The 20,112-nt window shown below is 45.2% G+C and overlaps 1 protein-coding gene across 3 annotated transcripts in view; it reads right to left on the bottom strand.

The window, feature by feature from the left end:
• nfia (nuclear factor I/A) overlaps positions 1-20,112 on the bottom strand; it is a 125,324-nt gene that overhangs the window by 100,347 nt on the left and 4,865 nt on the right. For all 3 annotated transcript variants that reach the window (XM_079266705.1, XM_079266707.1, XM_079266706.1), the window contains exon 2: positions 10,173-10,701. In XM_079266705.1, coding sequence (XP_079122831.1) covers positions 10,173-10,701 — 529 coding nt within the window. The remainder of the gene's footprint in view (positions 1-10,172; positions 10,702-20,112) is intronic.

Genomic DNA, 20,112 nt, shown 5'->3' with positions numbered 1-20,112 from the left:
TAAGCCTTTCAAGATGGACGAACGGACAGATACACGCACGGATTCAGTAAGAAGGAATCAGATGTGTCTCCTGCACAAAGGTCAGAAGAGTTTGAGAGGTCAAAAGTAGTTTTGTGGTTAAAAAAACGTCACTTTGACTTTCACTGCGACTTTGAGACTTTACGTAAAGAGTTCAGAGCTGTATGAGAGTATAAAACAAATACTACTAACACTCGTCAGTACTTATAAAGAACAACTTAATTGATTTGCAGCTGAGATCAAAAACAGAATCTGTGCAGCAGACGTGCAGATGTCCTGACTTCTAGTCCCAAAACACTGGATCCTACATTTCCCAAAATGCAACTGGATATTAACACAGACACACGCTTTCTGTTGGTGGTCTCCAAGTCCATCGACAGCCCTGATGACATCACGATGACATCTTCAGGGTGTATGTGAACTAACCACTAACAGCCTTATTGATGTGTAAAACTGGTGTAACGGCCCTTTAATTGCGCTGTTAATTATTACAATTGCTACTGCTGAAACTTAGTTGACTCTTCATTGAATTACAAAACAGATCGCATCTTTGTCCCGTTTTTTTCTGCTTTCAGGCGACACAGAAATGAAAAATCACAGCTTGTTGTTTTTTTCACTTTTGTCTCAGAAGCTTCAGCGTGAACAAAAAAGCACCGAGCAGGAGCCAGACACCATTTTGTTGGCATGGCTGGCACGCAGTCTGGCCTGCTGTGGGGGCTCTGGTGAGGGTGTGTGTAGCTAAGGATCCCCCCGCCATCATCAGGGTGGTGAGGGGGGGTCCTTAGCTTCACAGAGCCAGCACATTTTACCGCTACCTACATCCCTCCAGGATGACCTCCGCAAAAAAAGACCTTAAGATGACTGTGTGTGTCGGAGGAGGAGGAGGAGGAGGCGAAGAAAGAAGAAGGAGAAAGAAGGAAAAAGTAGATGCAAAGGAAGGGAAAGGACACATACAAGAAGAGAAGAAGAAAATGAGAAACAATGATGAAGAGAAAAGAAGAAATCAAATCAGAAAATACAGGACTGAAGAAGAAATATTAGAAATGTGGGGACATTGTGGAGAAAGGAGAGCAAAAAGAAGATAAATAGAGGTGTAAAAAAAGCTCCTAGTTTGTTCTCCTCCACTTCTCTTCCTCCCTTCTGCTTCTCCTCTTTCACTTGACTCCTTTAATTGTACCTCCCATTAACGGGCAATGATGCAGAATTAATGGTCTTCACCAATCCACTGCTAAGATCTGACCTTCAGGTCTGATCAGGTCCGGTAGGGTCCTGTTGTAATGCAGCTGTGATCATGGCTCATCATCATCATCATCATCATCATCATCACAAGAGAATGAATCAATATGTTGATGACATGGCTACTGCTGTTCTTTTCCACTGTGGCAGCTGGTATATTTGTGGAGCATCCACATGCTGCTGTCGTGTTACTGCTCCCTCTGTTCTGATCCAACTGTCCTCCAGTTTCTTATTTTGAAAAATGGATACAAAACGGTGTTTATTTCTACGAATGTCCAAGATCAAGTTCAGACGCCACTACTCAACACAGAGGCACAGTGTGTGTGTGTGTGTGTGTGTGTGTGTGTGTGTGTGTGTGTGTGTGTGCTATGTTTGTTTGTGTTGTGTTCGGGATCAGTCGGCTCTGGCAGCCTCTTCAGCAAGAGCAGAAATATGTTCCAAGCTGGAATATTTGCAGTGGGGAAATCCGCCGACAATTGACAATACACTCTAAACCGGATTACCTGACTTCACCGCGCCGCACGTCGAGGGATCAGCTGATATCTGCCTCACCGAGGGAGGGGTGGACACCAACCTGAACACTCTGAACTGCTCCTTCATTTCACCCAAAACCGTTTTATTTCTTCTGCTCAAACTTTAAATTGAAGTGATTTTTTTTGTTTTTTATCAGTGAGTCCACATGTCTTCAACACACAATCTATTAATATTTTATTATAATTACATTTGAATATGATCGGCTGGAGGAGACAGGATTTAGCTCTGTTAGAAAACGTATTGATGGTGTAAAATATGTTTTTTGTCCTGAGTTTTGGAGGAGCATTTAACAGTTCCACTGAGCTTTTTTGAACCAAAACCAGCTCGTTGTCGTTGCTTCTCACCCCTTTATTTGTTTTATTTGTTTCCCCACGCTGCAGAAAAACAGGTTTGTTTCTTCTTCTGCGTTCCGTCTGTGGTCGACCTGCTGACAGAGCGCCGACCATGTGTTACTCTTTATGAAGGAGCCCCAAAGCTCATTGACCGTGAATGGTGTGTGTGTGTGTGTGTGTGTGTGTGGTGGGTCGGGGGTGTTCCCGTGGTCACAGTGTGTACCACAACACAAGTACAGGAACCACAACACAAGTATGTGGGGTTGTTTTTACGCCTTAAATGGCTCCACATGACGACAACTGGAGCAGCGGCAGGAGAAGAAGAAGAAGAAGAAGAAGAAGACGAAGACGAAGACGAAGAAGACGAGGAATAGGAGGACACGTATGAGAACCTCACACGCAAGTCGCCATCTTTGACTTTTCTCTGGCAGCGACAGGAATCTTCATCAGACCTGCTGAGAGCTTAAACGTCACATTTAAAGGGACAGTTTGCGTTTTCTGCTCTCTGTTACAGTTTCATCTGGATATCAGCTGCACAAAAACAAAGACACAAAAAACTGTCCAGAGAACAGTTATTATTTCTGCGGGTATAGACATTTTGTGAGATATCTTGTTGAAGCATCTTCCTTTAAAAAACAAAACAAAAACAAATGTATCTTAAATAAAGCCACACAATGTTTGCAGTGAATAACACAAACCAAAAGATGATTTTCACGTTACATCACTCTGATACATCTTTGTCGCGCTCGCGCTGGAGGATACGGCGGATCAAACCCCCCGAGCTGCACCCACGGTTTTGCTTCACATTTCACTGATTTATGGAGCTCCAAATTAAAAGCTGCCGTTTTCATATTCAGTCATTTTGCCTCCCTGTTTGGTTTTTTTGCTGGTTTAACTTTCCTTTCTTTTACTTTTAGATTTCTACGTGCACGACATCATTCTGTGCATGATGATCAAGATGTACAGTTTCCACTTAAAATCTTTTGAGTCTTAAATCCTGAGATATTTTTTATCTAGCGAGCTCCTGAACGCAGCACGCCTGCAGCTTGGGGAAACAACAGAGAAGTAAAAGCAGTGAGTCCTGCTGCATTTTGTCCTACAATACTAAACATTAAACAGATACATAAAGGGACGCTTCATCCCCAAAATAAAATAAAAATTGAAAAACTCCTGAAATCATGACCCGGCGACTCCAGATCAATCCACAGACCTTGTTGTGAGCAGATTCAAGGAGGAACTATTTTCTTTCCGCCATAGTTCCTTCATGAAACTGCTCATTTGGTATCGCGTGAATGTGAAATAAAGCTCTGAGAGTCTTAACGTGTTTTGAATTGACGGAAACGTCAAAGATGGAGGAGCAGAGGTTTGTGTGTTGCATGTGCATGAGTGACTGTGTTTAGGTGAGCGTGTGCGGGAAGTCGTGTGTGTAGTTTAGGGGTCGGCTGGTCAGAGCTCCAGCAACTAGTTCAGAGACGAAGCTCCAAATCTCTTTAAGAGCTCAGGAGGACGGAGGGAAGTGGGTCAGACGTCTTTACACAAACATCTACACACACACACACACGTGACGCACGCTTGCTGTTTGCGTGGTATCAACCCTGCAGGTTGTGTAAGGTGAACTGGAAACCTTCACATTCTGTAGGTTGGACCCTGGTTATCTCACCCGACACATGATATCCTCAATTGTGCTGCCGGAGAAGCTTTCTGAAGGACCACGTGAGGCGAGATGAAGTCACACAAACACTTCTACGTCCTACATCTAGTACGCACCAGTAGATGGACACCAACAGTATTAATGGGTTAGGTTATTAAATCCTAATATACAGCATCAAGGCAGTTTAGCTGTACAACAGAAGCGATGGTGTTGAAACGTAGCCACGGACTGTACTTCAGTTTTAAAGTACTTATTTTCATTTGGTTCTACTTCTCAATATCATGCTCAATATTACTTTTCTGTTTTACTTTCCATTCGGCACTGGTGTTAGTATCACTTTCTGTACACTTTGTATTTTTTTCTCTTGTATTTAATCTTTGTTGTTGCATTTCATTTTTTCTATTTTAGTTGAATTTATTTACTAACCTTCATAAACTACCCCTCAGCTGAATAGAACCCGTATAGAGACATGTAGAACATCAGCAGATTAATACTACGGTACAAGTGAAGGACCTGAATGCGGCTGCTGAGGAGACACTGAGGAGTATCTTGAAGAGAAGATTGTTGGCTACACTTCCTCTCCCCAAAAGTCTTCCCCCTCTCAATCTGAATGATAAATCCTCTCGCTCCGCTCGTTTAAAGTAAAATAATAATAATTCTGCGTCTGAAGGAAGACGTCAGCGGACTGAAACCACCTCTGTGAAGTGATCCACTGCGGTGCCACTGACTTTAATGCAAAACTCATTCTATCAAACTTTTATGATTCCATCTCTCTAATTATCTTTAATTGACTTTACTGCGCACATAAATATTATCTCGTTAGTAATAAACGTTAACGTCTTTATTTCAGGCTGTGATGGTTCTTAATCACAAGGCGCAGAGCGGACAAAGTGCCGCTGTCGACCTTTTCCCACCTTTTGTTCGAGAGCGGGGCTGCACGCCACCAACTAACCAGCCCCCCACGTGTGTGTTGTTAATGAGGGGGGGGGGGGGGGTATCCTAGAGGTTAAACGGCCTGATGATAGGGGTCATCAGACCCCTATCACGGCCTCCACGCTTTGACCTCCGTCCTTTCGGCACGTGTGGAGCGTTCCTGCGGTGGCGACACCCGCTGCTGCTGCCGCCGAGGGTGAGCTCGTAAATCAGTGACGGGAGGGGGGTGACCTTTGACCCCCAACTTGTTCCTGAGAACACACACACACACACACGCAATAACTGCTCAGACTTATGAAAGGAAGGCTGCTGTGTGTGTGTGTTCATAGTTGACTGCAGTCGGTGAGAGTGTGATCATTTGAAAAGCTCTACCTGTTAGACACCCAGCAGCTACTTCCTGTTCAGTGCAGACCGGATCAGTCGCTGTCAGATCTGGTCTTTAACATACAACTGATCCACTTTCACACCTAGATCGAAGCTGTACCCCTCGTCATTGTCATTTATGATTCATTCATTCATCATTTAGGAAGCTCAAACCACAGAATGATTTTTTACTTAATTGCTTAAAGTGTCAACTGACTAAAAGAACTTTCACTTTTCAACCTAATGACCTTTTGTGCCCAAATGACCAAATCCGGCGGAGGCCTTGGACCCCAGAGACAAGGGTTCACATCCTGCCTAGATTTACCAATAAAAGCATCTGGTTAAGGATCAGGAAAGATGGCTTTTGGTTGAATATGGTTAAAAACACATCCTTTCTGTGCAACATTTAACCAGGATGTCATCTTTCCCTCAACTTTTAATGAGAGCTGCGAGAGTCTAACCACGACCATAAAAATGTAATTCATACAGAAAGAAATTAAATAAAATATGCAAATATCTTGCAGATACATTCAGTGTGAACATTTTAAATATGTTCTTTTAAAAAGTTCCCTTGGTAAATAAGGACGCACCAATCAGATTTTTTCAGTTCAGATCAAATAGCGATACTTTTGGTATCGGCTAATACAGAATATCAATCCCATAGCAGCGTTTATTTAATGAGCTGTGTGCCTCGCTGTGCGGAAGTGACTGGGATCATTATTTTATATGTCAGATTTGTTTTCCTAACTTTGTACAATGAAATGTAACAAATAAATACAAAGATATAAATGCACTGCATTGTTAAGGTATCACATACCAGATCGGCCCGTTGTCGCTGATACCTGATTAGACTATTTGAGTATCTGTCCGATATCCGATATCAGTATCAGTGCATCTCTAGTTGAAAACTGTAGCCTCTCCGGTCTGAAACAAGAGCAGCAGGAGAACTATAAGGAAAACCAACAACTACTGTACGAGTACCACAAGAAGAATACAAAGTGTGATAGGCAGGACAAGTCAGTCAACACGGCAAGATAACAGAAAAGACATGTCCTAAAACGGGACTTCAGTCAACAGAATCTCTTCAAGTGAAAACAGAAACACTGACAAACTGCAGAAACGAAGACGAACACGAACCAGCTCAACTACCAAGCTGAAACCAGCTTCAGCCCTCACGTCTTCTGAGGTTTGTTAAGCGTCCCGCTGCTGAACACTCGCAGGATTCAATAATAAATGGTTGGTGGTGTGCTGCGGTTTCCGCTGGCAACACCGTTGGTCCTCAGCCCCCCCCCCCTCCATCCCCCCATCCCCCCATCCCGAGCGATGCGGGCATGAATTTAATTACCGACTCTTTGACGTCCTGACAGGCCACGCCTCCGGTCCTGCCAGCCCTCTGAGGTCAGTCCGAGCTTCACGTGGCTTTTAATCAACGCCGCCGCTCCAGAGGAGCTCCGCTGCCTTAAATAAGAGGCAGGAAGAAACCCGATCCTTCTTCGCCCAGACTAGGGGGGGGGAGAGAGGTGGGAGGGCATCCAGTTTTGCTCACTCCCTCTCAAGAGACTAAGTCCTGAACACTCAAAAAGGCTTCAACATTCTGAAATCAAATATAAAACCTAAATTTAGCAAAAGACAAAACCAAAACCAACATATTCTCAAGACGTGCCACCACAAATGCTCTGTGACAAGCAGCCAAACCCCAGTTTACTCAACCTCACAGGGTTTCTCACTCTGTGCCAAGATCCAGAGCTTTTCCGACCGAGCGTCCACCCTCGAAATAAAACCGCGAACACGGCGACTGCAGCAGCAGCAACGTTTTCCTCTTGGACTGAAGGGAGCTCAGTGTGAACCTGCACACAGCTGATCGCTGCAACCGCACAGTGATAACACACACGGGGGGGGGGGGGGGGGGCTTAAGTCTGTGAGAGGGAATTATTGGAGTCATGGTTCAGAGATCTTTCCAGACCGCAAACGAGTGTTTGTGACTGCCGACGGGTCCCGGATGAAACTTCACTGCTTTTTCTGACGTTAAAAATGTTCCCATGAATGTCCTCTTAATGTCCTCTTTTTCCAGTTGGGTCTGCATTTCAACCCCACCAAAAAGATTTCCTCAACAGAAAGAAATCAACTTGTTTCCGGTAGAAATTGACAAACAAAAAAAGGCACATTGGGGCATTTTGAGGCAGTTCTGCAGCTTTCAGTCATATCACATGATCTTCCTCAGAGGCTGGAGTTTATTCATTTAATCATCACACTTCAAATTTCCTGAGCACTTTAAATACTTCTCGTCCACTTTTGCTTTAAAGTCCAGACGCTTAACGTCTGCCCCTGCTGATGACCATGGGATGTGATTGAAAGGTCCAGAAGCAGCTGCTAAATGGACCGTGAGGGGATTTGATTCCAACGGCAACAATTGTTGGAATGCTGTTAAGCATTCCAACAATTGTTCTTCGAATCTTTATTCAACTTCTATTTCTTCCGTCCCACCTCTTCTTCTCCTTCATATTTTAAGCTACAGAAACCGTTCAACTATTAAAATGTTCAGCTCTTTCACCAGAGGGGTGCTATGACTTTTCATATTTCTAACCTTTAAACTTTTTGAATTATTAAGCTTTTTATTTTCAATGGGATCTCTATGGAGAATATTTTCAAATACTCTTAAACTTCTTCAACTTTCAAATCCTTCAACTTCCTCATACTTTCAGCTACAGACACCATTTCAACTTTTTGAACTGCAGCAATTTAACTTTCTATGATTTTTCAGCCCTTTTCTGACTTTATAATGCTACTACTACTACTGCTATTCATGCTACTAAAAGTAGTAATACTACTACAGCTATTAGTACGACTGCTACTAGTACTACTACTGCTACTTCTTCCACTGCCATTACTATTACTACTACTACTACTACTGTGATATTAAATACTACGACCAATACTACAGCAATTACTATGACTACTGATACTATGTCTTCTACTACTTCTTCTAATTACTAATACTTCTACTACTAATAATACTTCTACTACAACTACAACTTCTACTACTACTACAAATATCACTGCTACTACTACTACTAGTAGTTATTCTAATGCTACTAATACTTCTACTAATGATACTTCTACTACAACTTATACTACTACAAATATCACCACTGATGACTTTTTTTAAGCCACAGAAAATGTTCAAATATCAAAATGTTCAACTCTTTCAGGAGAGGTGTGATATGACTTTTCATATTTGTAATCTTTAAACTTTTTGAATTATTAAGCTTTTTGCAATTTGTTTTTGAATTGGATATCTATTTTCAGCAATGTTTTTGCGATTCATTTCAGTTTTCAGCATTCCAACGCATTTTCAGCAGGAAATGCTTTTTCTAGTTAACTTTGAAATTCAATAAAACCGAAATTGACTTCAGAAAATACTTGAAACCTTTATTGGAACTAGGTTGAAATATTTGATGAAGATTGAATACGATTTTTTCTCAGAAGATAAAACTTTGGGGACTTGATTACAGACAGAAAATGCTAAGTAGAACATATTGAAGTATTAGTTTTCCCAGTGAAGGAATCTGACAGCGGATCTTGTGGATTATTTTACACCGACGCCGTCCTCCTTTTCTCAAGAAAACTCCAAATCCCCAAACTAACTCAGGAGCTCGGTGCCAAGCACTTAGACAGTCTGCCAAACGCCTCCTCTGCACGCTCGCTGCTGCACGCACAAATACTCCAACCAGCCAAATCATTTTCCCGTGGAATCAGTGGCAAATCGGGGGGAAACGTGCTGAGCAATCAGTCCAAAGATAATTGTTTTCTAAACATGGATGGTGTGCCAGCTTCACCCAGAAAACACAGCGACCTGCTACCGCTCTCAGGGGGCCCGCCGGGGTGACGGGGTTCTGGCACAGCCCTTTTCTTGTTTCCTCAGACTTCTGCTTTACTGACCGCTGATGAAATTACGCCTGTCTGCAGCTGATAACACGCTCGCTGGGAGAGGGAGCTGGATTCTTCATCCTCAAACTACCAGATAAACAAGTTTCATCGACACACTGATGAGTGTGTATCTGAACCCGAAAATGAAATAGATCTGGAGAATTTTTGGAGAAAACTTGTTTTTCAGGAGAAACTTTTTCAGATACTTTAGCATTTAGAAGAAGTTTTGAAGCTTTCAATCAAATCACATGTTCTTCCTCAGCAGATGGGAGTTTTTTTCTGGGCACTTTAAAAGACTTCACCTTCGCTTAAAAGTCCAGTCATTCATCGTCTGCACCCACTGATGACCATGTGAGACGACTGAAAGGTCCAGAAACAGCTACTAAATGGACCTCAAGGTGAGATTGTTTGCCAACTACAGATTCCGACGTGAAAAAGGAGCTTTGATGTTCAAGACAAAAAAAATATGATTTTAGAAAACACGCATCTGTAGCCATATAACCGCAACATCTTTGGTTCAATTCCGGCCTCATGACCTTTGTTACACGCCACACCCTTTATCTCTTTCTGTTTCCTGTCTGCCTCCAAGCTATTCTCCATCTAAAAAAGGCTCCCCAAAAAAATTATCTGAAAAAGACAACAATAGCCGATGAGTTTAAATCTGACATTTAAATCCCTCCAAGAAAACAGTCCAACGTTCTTTGGAATGATTAAGCTGCTTGACCTATTGTCCAAAGTTAGAGTATCTGCTTGGACCGGTAGCTGACGTAACCCGTCGATGGAAGCAGATAATGTGGCAGATTTGTGGACGGATTACAAGCCACAATCAAACTGGAAACTAGAAACAGTAAGTGTAAAACAGGAAAGCATGTAGCTAACATTGACGACTGCTTTCAGTCGGGGATCTTTCTAACGCTCTGAATGTTCCGTAAAGGAATAGCACAACTAAATGCTCGATTTCTGGCCTAGGATTCTTGTCACCAGTCGATAAGTTCCAGAGTATCGGTGCTATTTGTTTGAAGTAATGTGACACTTTTCAGCCACGCATCACAGAATGCCACAACAAACAGGACTGTGGAGCGTCAGATGTTGCGAAAGACCAAACAAAGAGCTGAAGCTTCAGCAGCTCGGCGACACATCACACACACACACACACAAAGAAGAAGAAGAGAACTTACCTGCGTGCACGAAGTAGGCCAGGTAGAGATCCAGCTCCTTGACGGAAACTCCAATGTGATGCGGCTGCACGCACAGGATGTGGTTCGAACACTGCGGAGACTTTACCAGCCTCTCCCCGTCAGTGCTTTCGAGGGGAATCCCTTTGAATAAAATCACCATGACCAGGTCCAGCCTCCACACTTTGTCCGCCTGGCGCAGGCAGTCGATCCGCCTCATCTTGCCCTTCTGGTCGGGGTTGGACAGCACGCAGCACGGTGGCTTCTTCCCCGTCACCGTCAGCACAAAGTCCTCCCGGAACTCGGGCCGGATGTCCTTGCGCAGCTTGGCCAGGAGGCGCGACGCCCACTTCTGCTTAACCTCGGGTTTCTCGCCGAGCAGCTCGTCCTTCACGGCACGCTCCTCCTCCTTGGACATGCGCTTCTCGTGCTTCTTGAAGTACTTCCTCTTGCGGGCCTGCAGGTTGAACCATGTGTAGGCGAAGGCCCGGACGTGGGGCAGCAGGGCTTCGATGAAAGGATGGAATTCATCCTGAGGGACAGAGAGGAGAGTAGTGGTGAGATGGGGAGGGAGCAACAGGTTAATGCAAAAGTAGATTTAAGAATGAAAAAATGATTTTGTTCAACTCTAACAGTATCATATGTATATATATATACATATATATATATGTATTGTGACAGCCCCCGGGGTGGCAAGGGGGTTTCACGACAACACGGACCAATAAACACAACCAGTCGGTAGATAAATGGTGCAAGTGAGGTTTTTACTGAAGATAGAGAGTGGATAGAGGTAGGATAGACACTCAACAATACACTGTCCGCTTTCCAGAGGGATGGTCGGGGTTCACTTCCACGGTTCGGTGCACAACGGGTATTCCTCATACGGTCCAGGGCGCGGGCAGGAGCAGGGTAGTCGTACAGGCAGGGGTCGGGAGCCGGGCGGGTAGTCAGACGTTCCAGGGTGATCAAGGGGTAAGCCAGTTGTCTCCAATGCGTTTGCTGTGTCTCCGTCTCTTTCCACTCCTACTCTCTCCTCGTTTCCTGTGTCCGGGGCCCTTTTATAGTCCCCTCCTCCTCCTCCGATAGGGTGTGGTCGCTCCCTCGGCTCTCCTCCACAGGTGTTGCTTGTTTGGGCTGATGGTGGTTTGGCGCTCTTTTCCACTCCCTGACATGGGGCTCCGCCTCCATGTCCGGCAATATCGTCCCTCTACCACTTCTCCTCTGAGGTTGCCCCTCCGGCTGCCACATACCCCCCCCCTTAAATCCGACCTGGGGGGAGGACTGCTCCAGGAACCTAGGGCGTCCCGTCTAGACAGGGCGTCCGCGTTTCCATGAGCGGCCCCGGATCTGTGGACAACAGAGAAAGCATATGGTTGAAGGGATAAAAACCAGCGTGTGACCCGGGCGTTATTGTCTTTTGAACGGGACATCCATACCAGGGGGGCGTGGTCCGTGACCAGGGTAAAGTGTCGTCCCAGCAGATAATATTTCAACTCCCCCAGAGCCCATTTGATGGCCAAACATTCCTTCTCGACCGTGGCGTATCTCGTTTCTCTCGGTAATAATTTTCTGCTTACGTATGTGATCGGGTGCTCCTCTCCATCCCTCAGCTGGGACAGGACGGCACCCACCCCGGTCTCGGAGGCATCTGTCTGTACCACCAATGGTTGCGTAAAGTCCGGGGTCACCAGCACTGGTTCAGAACAGAGTACTTCCTTCAGCTTCTCGAAGGCGTCCTCGGTCTCTGCCGTCCATACGATCCGATCTGGCAGCCGGTTTTTTGTTAGGTCCGTCAGGGGTGCTGCAAGAGCAGAGAACTGGGGAACAAACCGTCGATAGTAGCTAGCTAGCCCAATGAATGCTCGTACCTGTTTCTTTGTGCGGGGGCGGGGCCATTCCCGGATCGCCTCGACTTTCCCTACCTGGGGCTTGACGCAGCCGCGGCCGATGGTGTACCCCAGGTAGTCAGCTTCCCGGAGGCCGAGGCGACATTTCTTGGGGTTGGCTGTCAGCCCCGCCCCTCGCAGAGCTTTCAGGACGGCTTCCAGTCTTTGGAGGTGAGCCCCCCATTCCTCCCCGTGCACGACGATGTCGTCCAGATAGGCTGCCGCGTATTCTCGATGGGGACGTAGTACCTGGTCCATCAGTCTCTGGTACGTGGGGGGGGCTCCGTGGAGACCGAACGGCAGCCTCTTATAGTGGTACAGTCCCATGGGCGTAGTGAAGGCCGTTTTTTCCCTGTCTTCGGGGGCTACTGCCACTTGCCAATAGCCTTTAGTCAAGTCGAGGGTGGTGATGTATCTGGCCCTCCCGATGCGCTCTATCATCTCGTCCACCCGGGGCATCGGGTAGGCATCGAATTTTGAGATGGCGTTGAGCTGCCTAAAGTCATTGCAGAACCTGACCGAGCCATCGGGTTTCGGAACCAACACTATAGGGCTGCACCACTCGCTCGTCGAGGGTTCGATGATGTCGGCCTCCAGCATACTCTGTACCTCCCTCTCTATCGCCCCCCGGCGGGCTTCGGGGATGCGGTACGGCCTTAGCTTCACCTTCTTCCCGGGCTCGGTGATTATCCGGTGTTGCACCAGTGTGGTGTATCCGGGGTCCGGGGAGAACACGTCCCGGAACCGATCCACCATTTCCCGGACGTCCTGCTTCTGCCGGGGGGTCAACTCTTCTCCCACGGGTACCTCGACTGGCTCCGTTTTTCCTGGGAGGGTAGAGAGAGAGAAACAGAGCATGGCATCCCTACGCACCCATTTCTTGAGCAGGTTCACCCGGAAGTCAACTTTTCCAGCGCGCTCTAAGTCCTGATACGTTACTTGCGTTTCGTTGATCAAAAAGGGGGCTATCAACTCAGCCCAGTGCTCTTCTGGCCATTTTTCCCGGAGTGCCGTTGTCTGGAATATCTGAAAAAATATTTCCACATCGTCAGCTGCCGTCTGCTTGAGAAGGAAGCGCGCTGGGTTGGCTTTCTCCACGGTACGTTGCTCCTGTTGTGTCTGTAACATGCCCTTGATGTCGCTTTGCATCGCCTCCGCGCGTTCGGTTTGTACCGCCATATACTGCTCCATGTGTACTTGCTGTTGGTATTGTTGTTGCTGCTGTGCTTGGAGGATTTGCATTTGTACTTGCATGGCTTGTTCGTGGCGTTTTTGGGTTTCCTGGTTGCTAGCGATTAGCCCCGCTAGCAGCTCTTGAAATGGCACCGGGGTGGCCATGCTTACTGGGTTGGTCGGTCTATCGGTCAGTGTTGCCAGAACCGGACTGTGCCCACATTCTCCACCAAATTGTGACAGCCCCCGGGGTGGCAAGGGGGTTTCACGACAACACGGACCAATAAACACAACCAGTCGGTAGATAAATGGTGCAAGTGAGGTTTTTACTGAAGATAGAGAGTGGATAGAGGTAGGATAGACACTCAACAATACACTGTCCGCTTTCCAGAGGGATGGTCGGGGTTCACTTCCACGGTTCGGTGCACAACGGGTATTCCTCATACGGTCCAGGGCGCGGGCAGGAGCAGGGTAGTCGTACAGGCAGGGGTCGGGAGCCGGGCGGGTAGTCAGACGTTCCAGGGTGATCAAGGGGTAAGCCAGTTGTCTCCAATGCGTTTGCTGTGTCTCCGTCTCTTTCCACTCCTACTCTCTCCTCGTTTCCTGTGTCCGGGGCCCTTTTATAGTCCCCTCCTCCTCCTCCGATAGGGTGTGGTCGCTCCCTCGGCTCTCCTCCTCAGGTGTTGCTTGTTTGGGCTGATGGTGGTTTGGCGCTCTTTTCCACTCCCTGACATGGGGCTCCGCCTCCATGTCCGGCAATATCGTCCCTCTACCACTTCTCCTCTGAGGTTGCCCCTCCGGCTGCCACAGTATGTACTGTGTATCATGTTGCTCCATCCATTGAAGCTGTTAAACAGACTGATTCAGCAATCTGTAATGGACGCAATCGTGACGTCACCTATCGGTTTGTGGACGTTTTGATGGTTTAAGTTTGTCAATTTCGCCGTCGACATCTTGGATTACGGTCGTCACCATGTTGTTTTTTTCTGCAACCGATGAACAGAAGTGACCATATTTGGAATGCGGAGGAGTGACGTAGGGCTGGGCGATAAATCGATTTAATCGATTAATTCGAATGTGTGCTTTAAGGCGATGTGTTTTATTGAAAATCGAGAAAATCGCCCCCACCCCTCCCCCCGTTGGGTTCCCGTAGTTGAGTGCGCGCGCATTGTTTACAAACGAAAACAATGGCGGCCAGCAGTGAAGCTCTCGTTCTTAAGAGAGGGAAGAATGTGTCTTCGGTGGTCTGGAAATGGTTCGGGTTCGTGTCATCTGACACAGAACAAACAGCCTCAAACAGAGGCATGCCGCCGAGTGGGAGAAGTGTTGCGCCCTGAGGAGGGAGCAGGACCGCGGGAGCACAAGCGACGCTGTCTTCCTGGCAAAAAATATTTAGAAAAAACATGCACTACTGTTTAATACTGTTGGTTATGTTGTGAATGCACTTGATTTTGTTTACATGCACTTATTTACTGTGCACAATATGTTATGTTGATGTTAGATCAGATGTTGCACTTTTGAAAATGTGAATGTTAAAGGGTCACATACATTTTATTTCATGCTGTGTTTGTATCAGTGTATTCAGTTAGAAAAGCTTACTGTCAAAAGTTACATTTGCACAGTTGTTTACAATGGAAGGCTACTATTTAATGCCATTTAATGTTATCTTTAATTTAATTTTATATTTAAATGATTCAGGCAAACAAAAGAGTGACCAAATACTTTTTGTATACTACAGGCACCTTTCTACAATGTTCAGGTTTTGTTTGCACTTTATTTTTATCAACCTACGAGGGAAAATCATCACAAAATAAAATAAAAAATTGTTTTCAACAGCTTCTGTCATCTGCAAAAATTTGTGGGGGAAAAAATCGATTTAAATCGTGAATCGGATTTTTTGTAAAAAAATCGGAGATTTTATTTTTAGGCCATATCGCCCAGCCCTAGAGTGACGTAGAGACGACGTATACGGTTCAGGTAGTGGCAGCGACCTGCCAATCACATGGTCTGTTTGACTCTAAATGGACCATAATTTACTAAATGAACATCATTGAAGAAGACTTGAAACTAGAGATTGAGACTATAAACTCATGTTTACAATGTTTACTGAGGTAATAAATCAAGAGAGAAGTAGAGTCATTTTCTCATAGACTTCTATACAATCAGAGGAGTCGCCCCTACTGGACATTCGAGAGAATGCAAGTTTTCAGCACTTCAGCATCGGCTTCACTCGGCAGAACTAGAGGTTTCTGAGTTTGAACAAAGTTTGCCTGCACAGTAAGGCAAGGCAAGGCAAGTTTATTTGTATAGCACATTTCAACAACAAGGTAATTCAAAGTGCTTCACATAAAACCATTAAAAGCATCAAAACATAAGGCGAAAGAAAAGGAGATTTAAAAACAATTAAGAACATTCATTGCATTCAAACATTTTTTTTTTAAAACAGTGTAAGAAATAAAATGCAGTAGTAAAATGCAGAAATGCAGGAAATTGATTAATATATGAATTGAATGTGGTTCAATTAAAGGCAGCAGCAAACAGAAAAGTCTTCAATCTTGATTTAAATGAGCTGAGGGTCTCAGCAGACCTGCAGCTTTCTGGGACTTTGTTCCAGATATGTGGAGCAGAAAAACTGAACGCTGCTTCTCCATGTTTAGTTCTGACTCTGGGAACAGACAGTAGACCGGTCCCAGACGACCTGAGGGGTCGGGATGGTTCATAAGGTAGCAGCAGATCAGAGATGTATTTTGGCCCTAAACCATTCAGTGCTTTGTAAACCAACAGCAGGATTTTAAAGTCAATTCTTTGTTGGACAGGAAGCCAGTGCAAAGACATCAGAACTGGAGTGATGTGGTCCACCCTCCTGGTCTTAGTGAGGACTCGAGCTGCAGCGTTCTGAATCAGCTGCAGCTTTCTGACGGACTTTTTACAGAGACCTGTAAACACACCGTTACAGTAGTCCAGTCTGCTGAAGATAAATGCGTGGACACGTTTTTCCAAATCCTGTTGATTTTTACAGTTTGTAATGATTAAAAAACTAGTAGTGAAAAGTAAGTTGTAAAAACTGGACACTTAGTAATTACTTTCTTGTTTTTTTAAAAGATGCCAGTGTAGCTAGATCAGGATTTATTTTTCCTGACATGGGGTTTTGTATCATGAACAGAGAAAAGAACACATTTCTGCACTACAGAGAAACGCCCGGAGAACTCCCCAAAGGGATCCTATTTTAAAACTTTTACTGCTTTGAGATCAGTGGGAGAAGAACAGAAAGGAGAGAAGAAGATAAGAGGGAAAGAAAGATAAAAAGGAAGGAAGGAAAGATGGAAATAGGAAAGAAAGTAGAAAGTATAAAAGGAAGGAAGAGAAAAAGGAAGCGGGGAAAAACGTAACGTAGAAGACAAGATGGGACACAGAAAGGCAGGATGGAGTAGGTGGAAAAAGAAAAGAGTAGAAAGCACAGAGGCAATAAGAGAGAAGAGGAAACCAAAGGAAGAAAGGAAACTAGAAGCATTGAAGAAAAGAAAGAGAAAATAAAGAAGGAAAAGAATGGACATCGAAAGGCAGGAGGGAAAGGAGGGTAGAGAAGAAGAAGTAGAATGCACAGAGGAAGGACACAAAGAAGCAAACTAGGAAAGGAAGGAAAAAAGAACAGAAACAAAAGAGGAGAGTCAGTTAGTGAGGAAAGAAGGACAGAATGAAACGCTTGGTGAATAGAAGGAGTTCAGAAAGGGAGAGGAAACAATGACGGAGAGAAGGAAAACAGCAGATACAAAAGGAGAGAAGATACGAAAAAAAGAAAGAGATAAAAAGTGTTTTCTGGAGGTGTTTTATTTCAGGCTGCAGCAGAGAGTCTCTCCGAGACTCTTCGCTGTCAGTTCAGCCTCTTTCTTGGCTCCCAGGCAGGAATGTGGGTCTTTGGGGGTCTGTGTGGGGTTCTGTATGGGGTTCTGTGTGGGGGTCTGTCAGCCCCCGAATAAACACAGCGACCGACCAGAATCACACAAACCAAACAGCCGAGCAACAGGCCAGCGGCAGCCGAGCGGGAGGCGCTCCGGGTCGCACCGCGCGGAGGATTATAGCGGCATTAAAGGTGCATTATGTGGCTTTTGGGCTGATGAGGGCTGTGTAGTTATTACCAGGTGGGAATGTGGTTAGACGGCATGTCGTGGATTAGACCCAATTTGGGGTTGGTTACACCTGCCCCCCCCCCCCCCCTCCTCCCACAACCACCACAAAACCAGGCTTATCCCGAGCAGGAAATGAACACATTAGGCTGAAAGAGAAAAGTGTCACAACACGCAGACGGGAGGCTGAATGAAGTGTAGACGGGAGGCACAGAAACAAACACATCCACAGAGCTTAAAAATGCTAAAGGAGGAGGAGTTAGAGGCGGGGAGAGGAGAAGAGCTTCCTGTTAAAATGTTATTACAGCTTGTCAAGGCGATTTTTTTTAAAAGCACAAGGTCTCTGTAAACTCGGAGGCCGGCGAGGTGAGCAGCTGCGCTGTGAAAACCTCAAATATTTAACGTATTGATGTGTTACATCACAACAGAATTAGTCTCAAATCTAGCCTGAGAAGCAGGTTTTTACTAAAAGGAGGAAACCTTCAGACGGCGTTTTGTTCTTGAAAGGCGTCACGGCACTACGATTAGGAAAAGCTAGAAACGTGGTGAAGTGGGGAACGAGCCACACTATCTCTGGATCTGAGTATTAGTGAAGGCAACATACCCCATCGGACACTTTTTAAGATTCCTCAGTTTGAGAAATTTTTACATTTTCCAATGAAAAACCAAAGCAGATTCACAATTGTGTCTCAATGAAATACAGTTTAAAGGTAACGTTTTTTCGGGTAAAACTACAACTTTAAGGAGAAATACATGATAAAAGAATGAATCAACAAACCTATGTATTTTAGTATGATGGCTTTTGACAGTCAGAAAAGTATGGAGGTTCAAAACATCTGTCCACAATCTTGTTTAAAGACAAATGACACTGAAGACCATGTGACCATTGGTCCCTCATTCATTTCCCTTCAATGAAAGATTGAAGGGAAGTGAATGGGCTCCACCAGCGAATAATAAAAACATTAGAAGTTGAGCCAGTCTCAAGTCTCTGACACTGATTTTCATAGCATACTAAAAGAAGTGGGAATGAATGGTAACCAATGGCTGCCAAATCTAGATGAATGTTTCTGTAATTCTTTGGCTCTTGCAGGTAAAATGAGTCCATGAGATTTGGAGTGGCCCAATAAATATTCTGTTGTTTTGTCCTCAGGGTATTTTAACGGTCGCCAACAGCAACAAAGAAGAAGAGGAGAAGCTGAACACAGACGGACAGAAAACATCTTCACGGAACATTTCTTATTTGGATAAAAAACCCTCAGAGGGTTACTGAGCAGGACCGGGTGGAGGGGGGGAGACGAGGGGGGAGGAGGCAGGGAGGCTGGAGACCCCCCCCCCCCTACTGAGCCACGTATTGAAAAAAACAACACTTTGACTATTCATAGATCAAAGATGCTCACACACATCTTGATACGTGCAAATGCCTCCGACTGGGGTGGCATGTGGATACTACATTATGAGCTGAGCACACACACACTCACATACACACACACACACACACACTGCTTATTCACTTATTACTCACGTAAAGTTGAAATGTAAAGATGCAGACAAAAAAAACTCTTGAAACAAGATGATTTTCATTTGGAAGCAGGTTGAAAAATATTGTTTCCCTTCTCTCAATAATACACATTTTTTAGGAGGATTTTATAAGAATTTTTTTTTAACTACTTTCAAGAAATGGGTGTCTGCTGGTTGCTGCTCAACAATCAAGAACAATGAGAGTTAATGGTGAGCTGCTTTGCTTTAGCAACAACTGAACAGGGAGATTTTCTTTGTTCCTCGTTTTGTGAAGAGCATTTCGACATCTTTTCAACATGAATCAAAATGTTTCAAGACTTTTCTACAACTGAGCGTCATTCTTCTTGATTCTAGAGCAACAGTTCGTCTTATTCAACATACCAATGAACAAATCTGAAAAATTCTTGGAACGAGTTGATTTGTGTGGGAATTGTTCCGCCACACAGGCAGATTTGTTTTGGTCCCTTGATGTAAGAAAACCAAGACGTTAAGGACTCAATAGAGACAGAAGTGACTTGATAAGAAGGTGTGTTCTCAATTCAACGACGGGCGAGTTAAAGGTGCGGATAAGTTTGGAGCTGACGGATAGTCAAAATAAACTCCAGTGTGTGTGTGTTCCTGGTGATGAAGGAACACCGATGGCTCACTGGTGTGTTTTTAATGGAGGTCAATGGCACAGAGGAAGAAGCTACATCAGGCTGAACATGAGATTCGTTGGCAGCCCTCACACATTTTGATGATCTTTTAAAAACAGCCTCTCACATTCATTTCGAGGTTGTGGTTTAGATATTTCTTTCAATAAAAAAAGGGGGGGGGGTGTATCTACAGGCTGTGCATTAGAGCACCAGCTGCATCGGTTCTTTTTTATATATATATAACATTGTTCACCCCCCCCCCCCCCCCCCACCTTGTCAAGGGGTCTGAATACAGCACATTGTTTCTTCTTGGAGACGGTCCAGGCGAACGGGTTTTGTCTCCAAAAGCGCCTCCAGCCGCTCTGCAGCCAGACCTGCGAGCCCTCTTTCTGAGCTCTGATATTCTCACTCCAGGACGGGTTGGGAACGCCGCCTTTTTTGTTATTTGCGGTTTTCCTGAGACGTGTTTCTGTTTGTGTGCATCCTCTGGCAGTTATTAGGACGACGAGCGGCTGCCGGACGGATGATGTGTTCAGCCTCCACACATACACACATTCCACAGTGGATCTGCAGCTCGGCGGCTCTGGATGTTCGCTGCAGCCACATA

The sequence above is a fragment of the Melanostigma gelatinosum genome (genome assembly GCF_949748355.1).
Source record: "Melanostigma gelatinosum genome assembly, chromosome: 4".
NCBI lineage: Eukaryota > Metazoa > Chordata > Actinopteri > Perciformes > Zoarcidae > Melanostigma > Melanostigma gelatinosum.
Note: the sequence above shows the minus strand (reverse complement) of the source record. Positions and strands in the feature narration are given on the sequence as shown.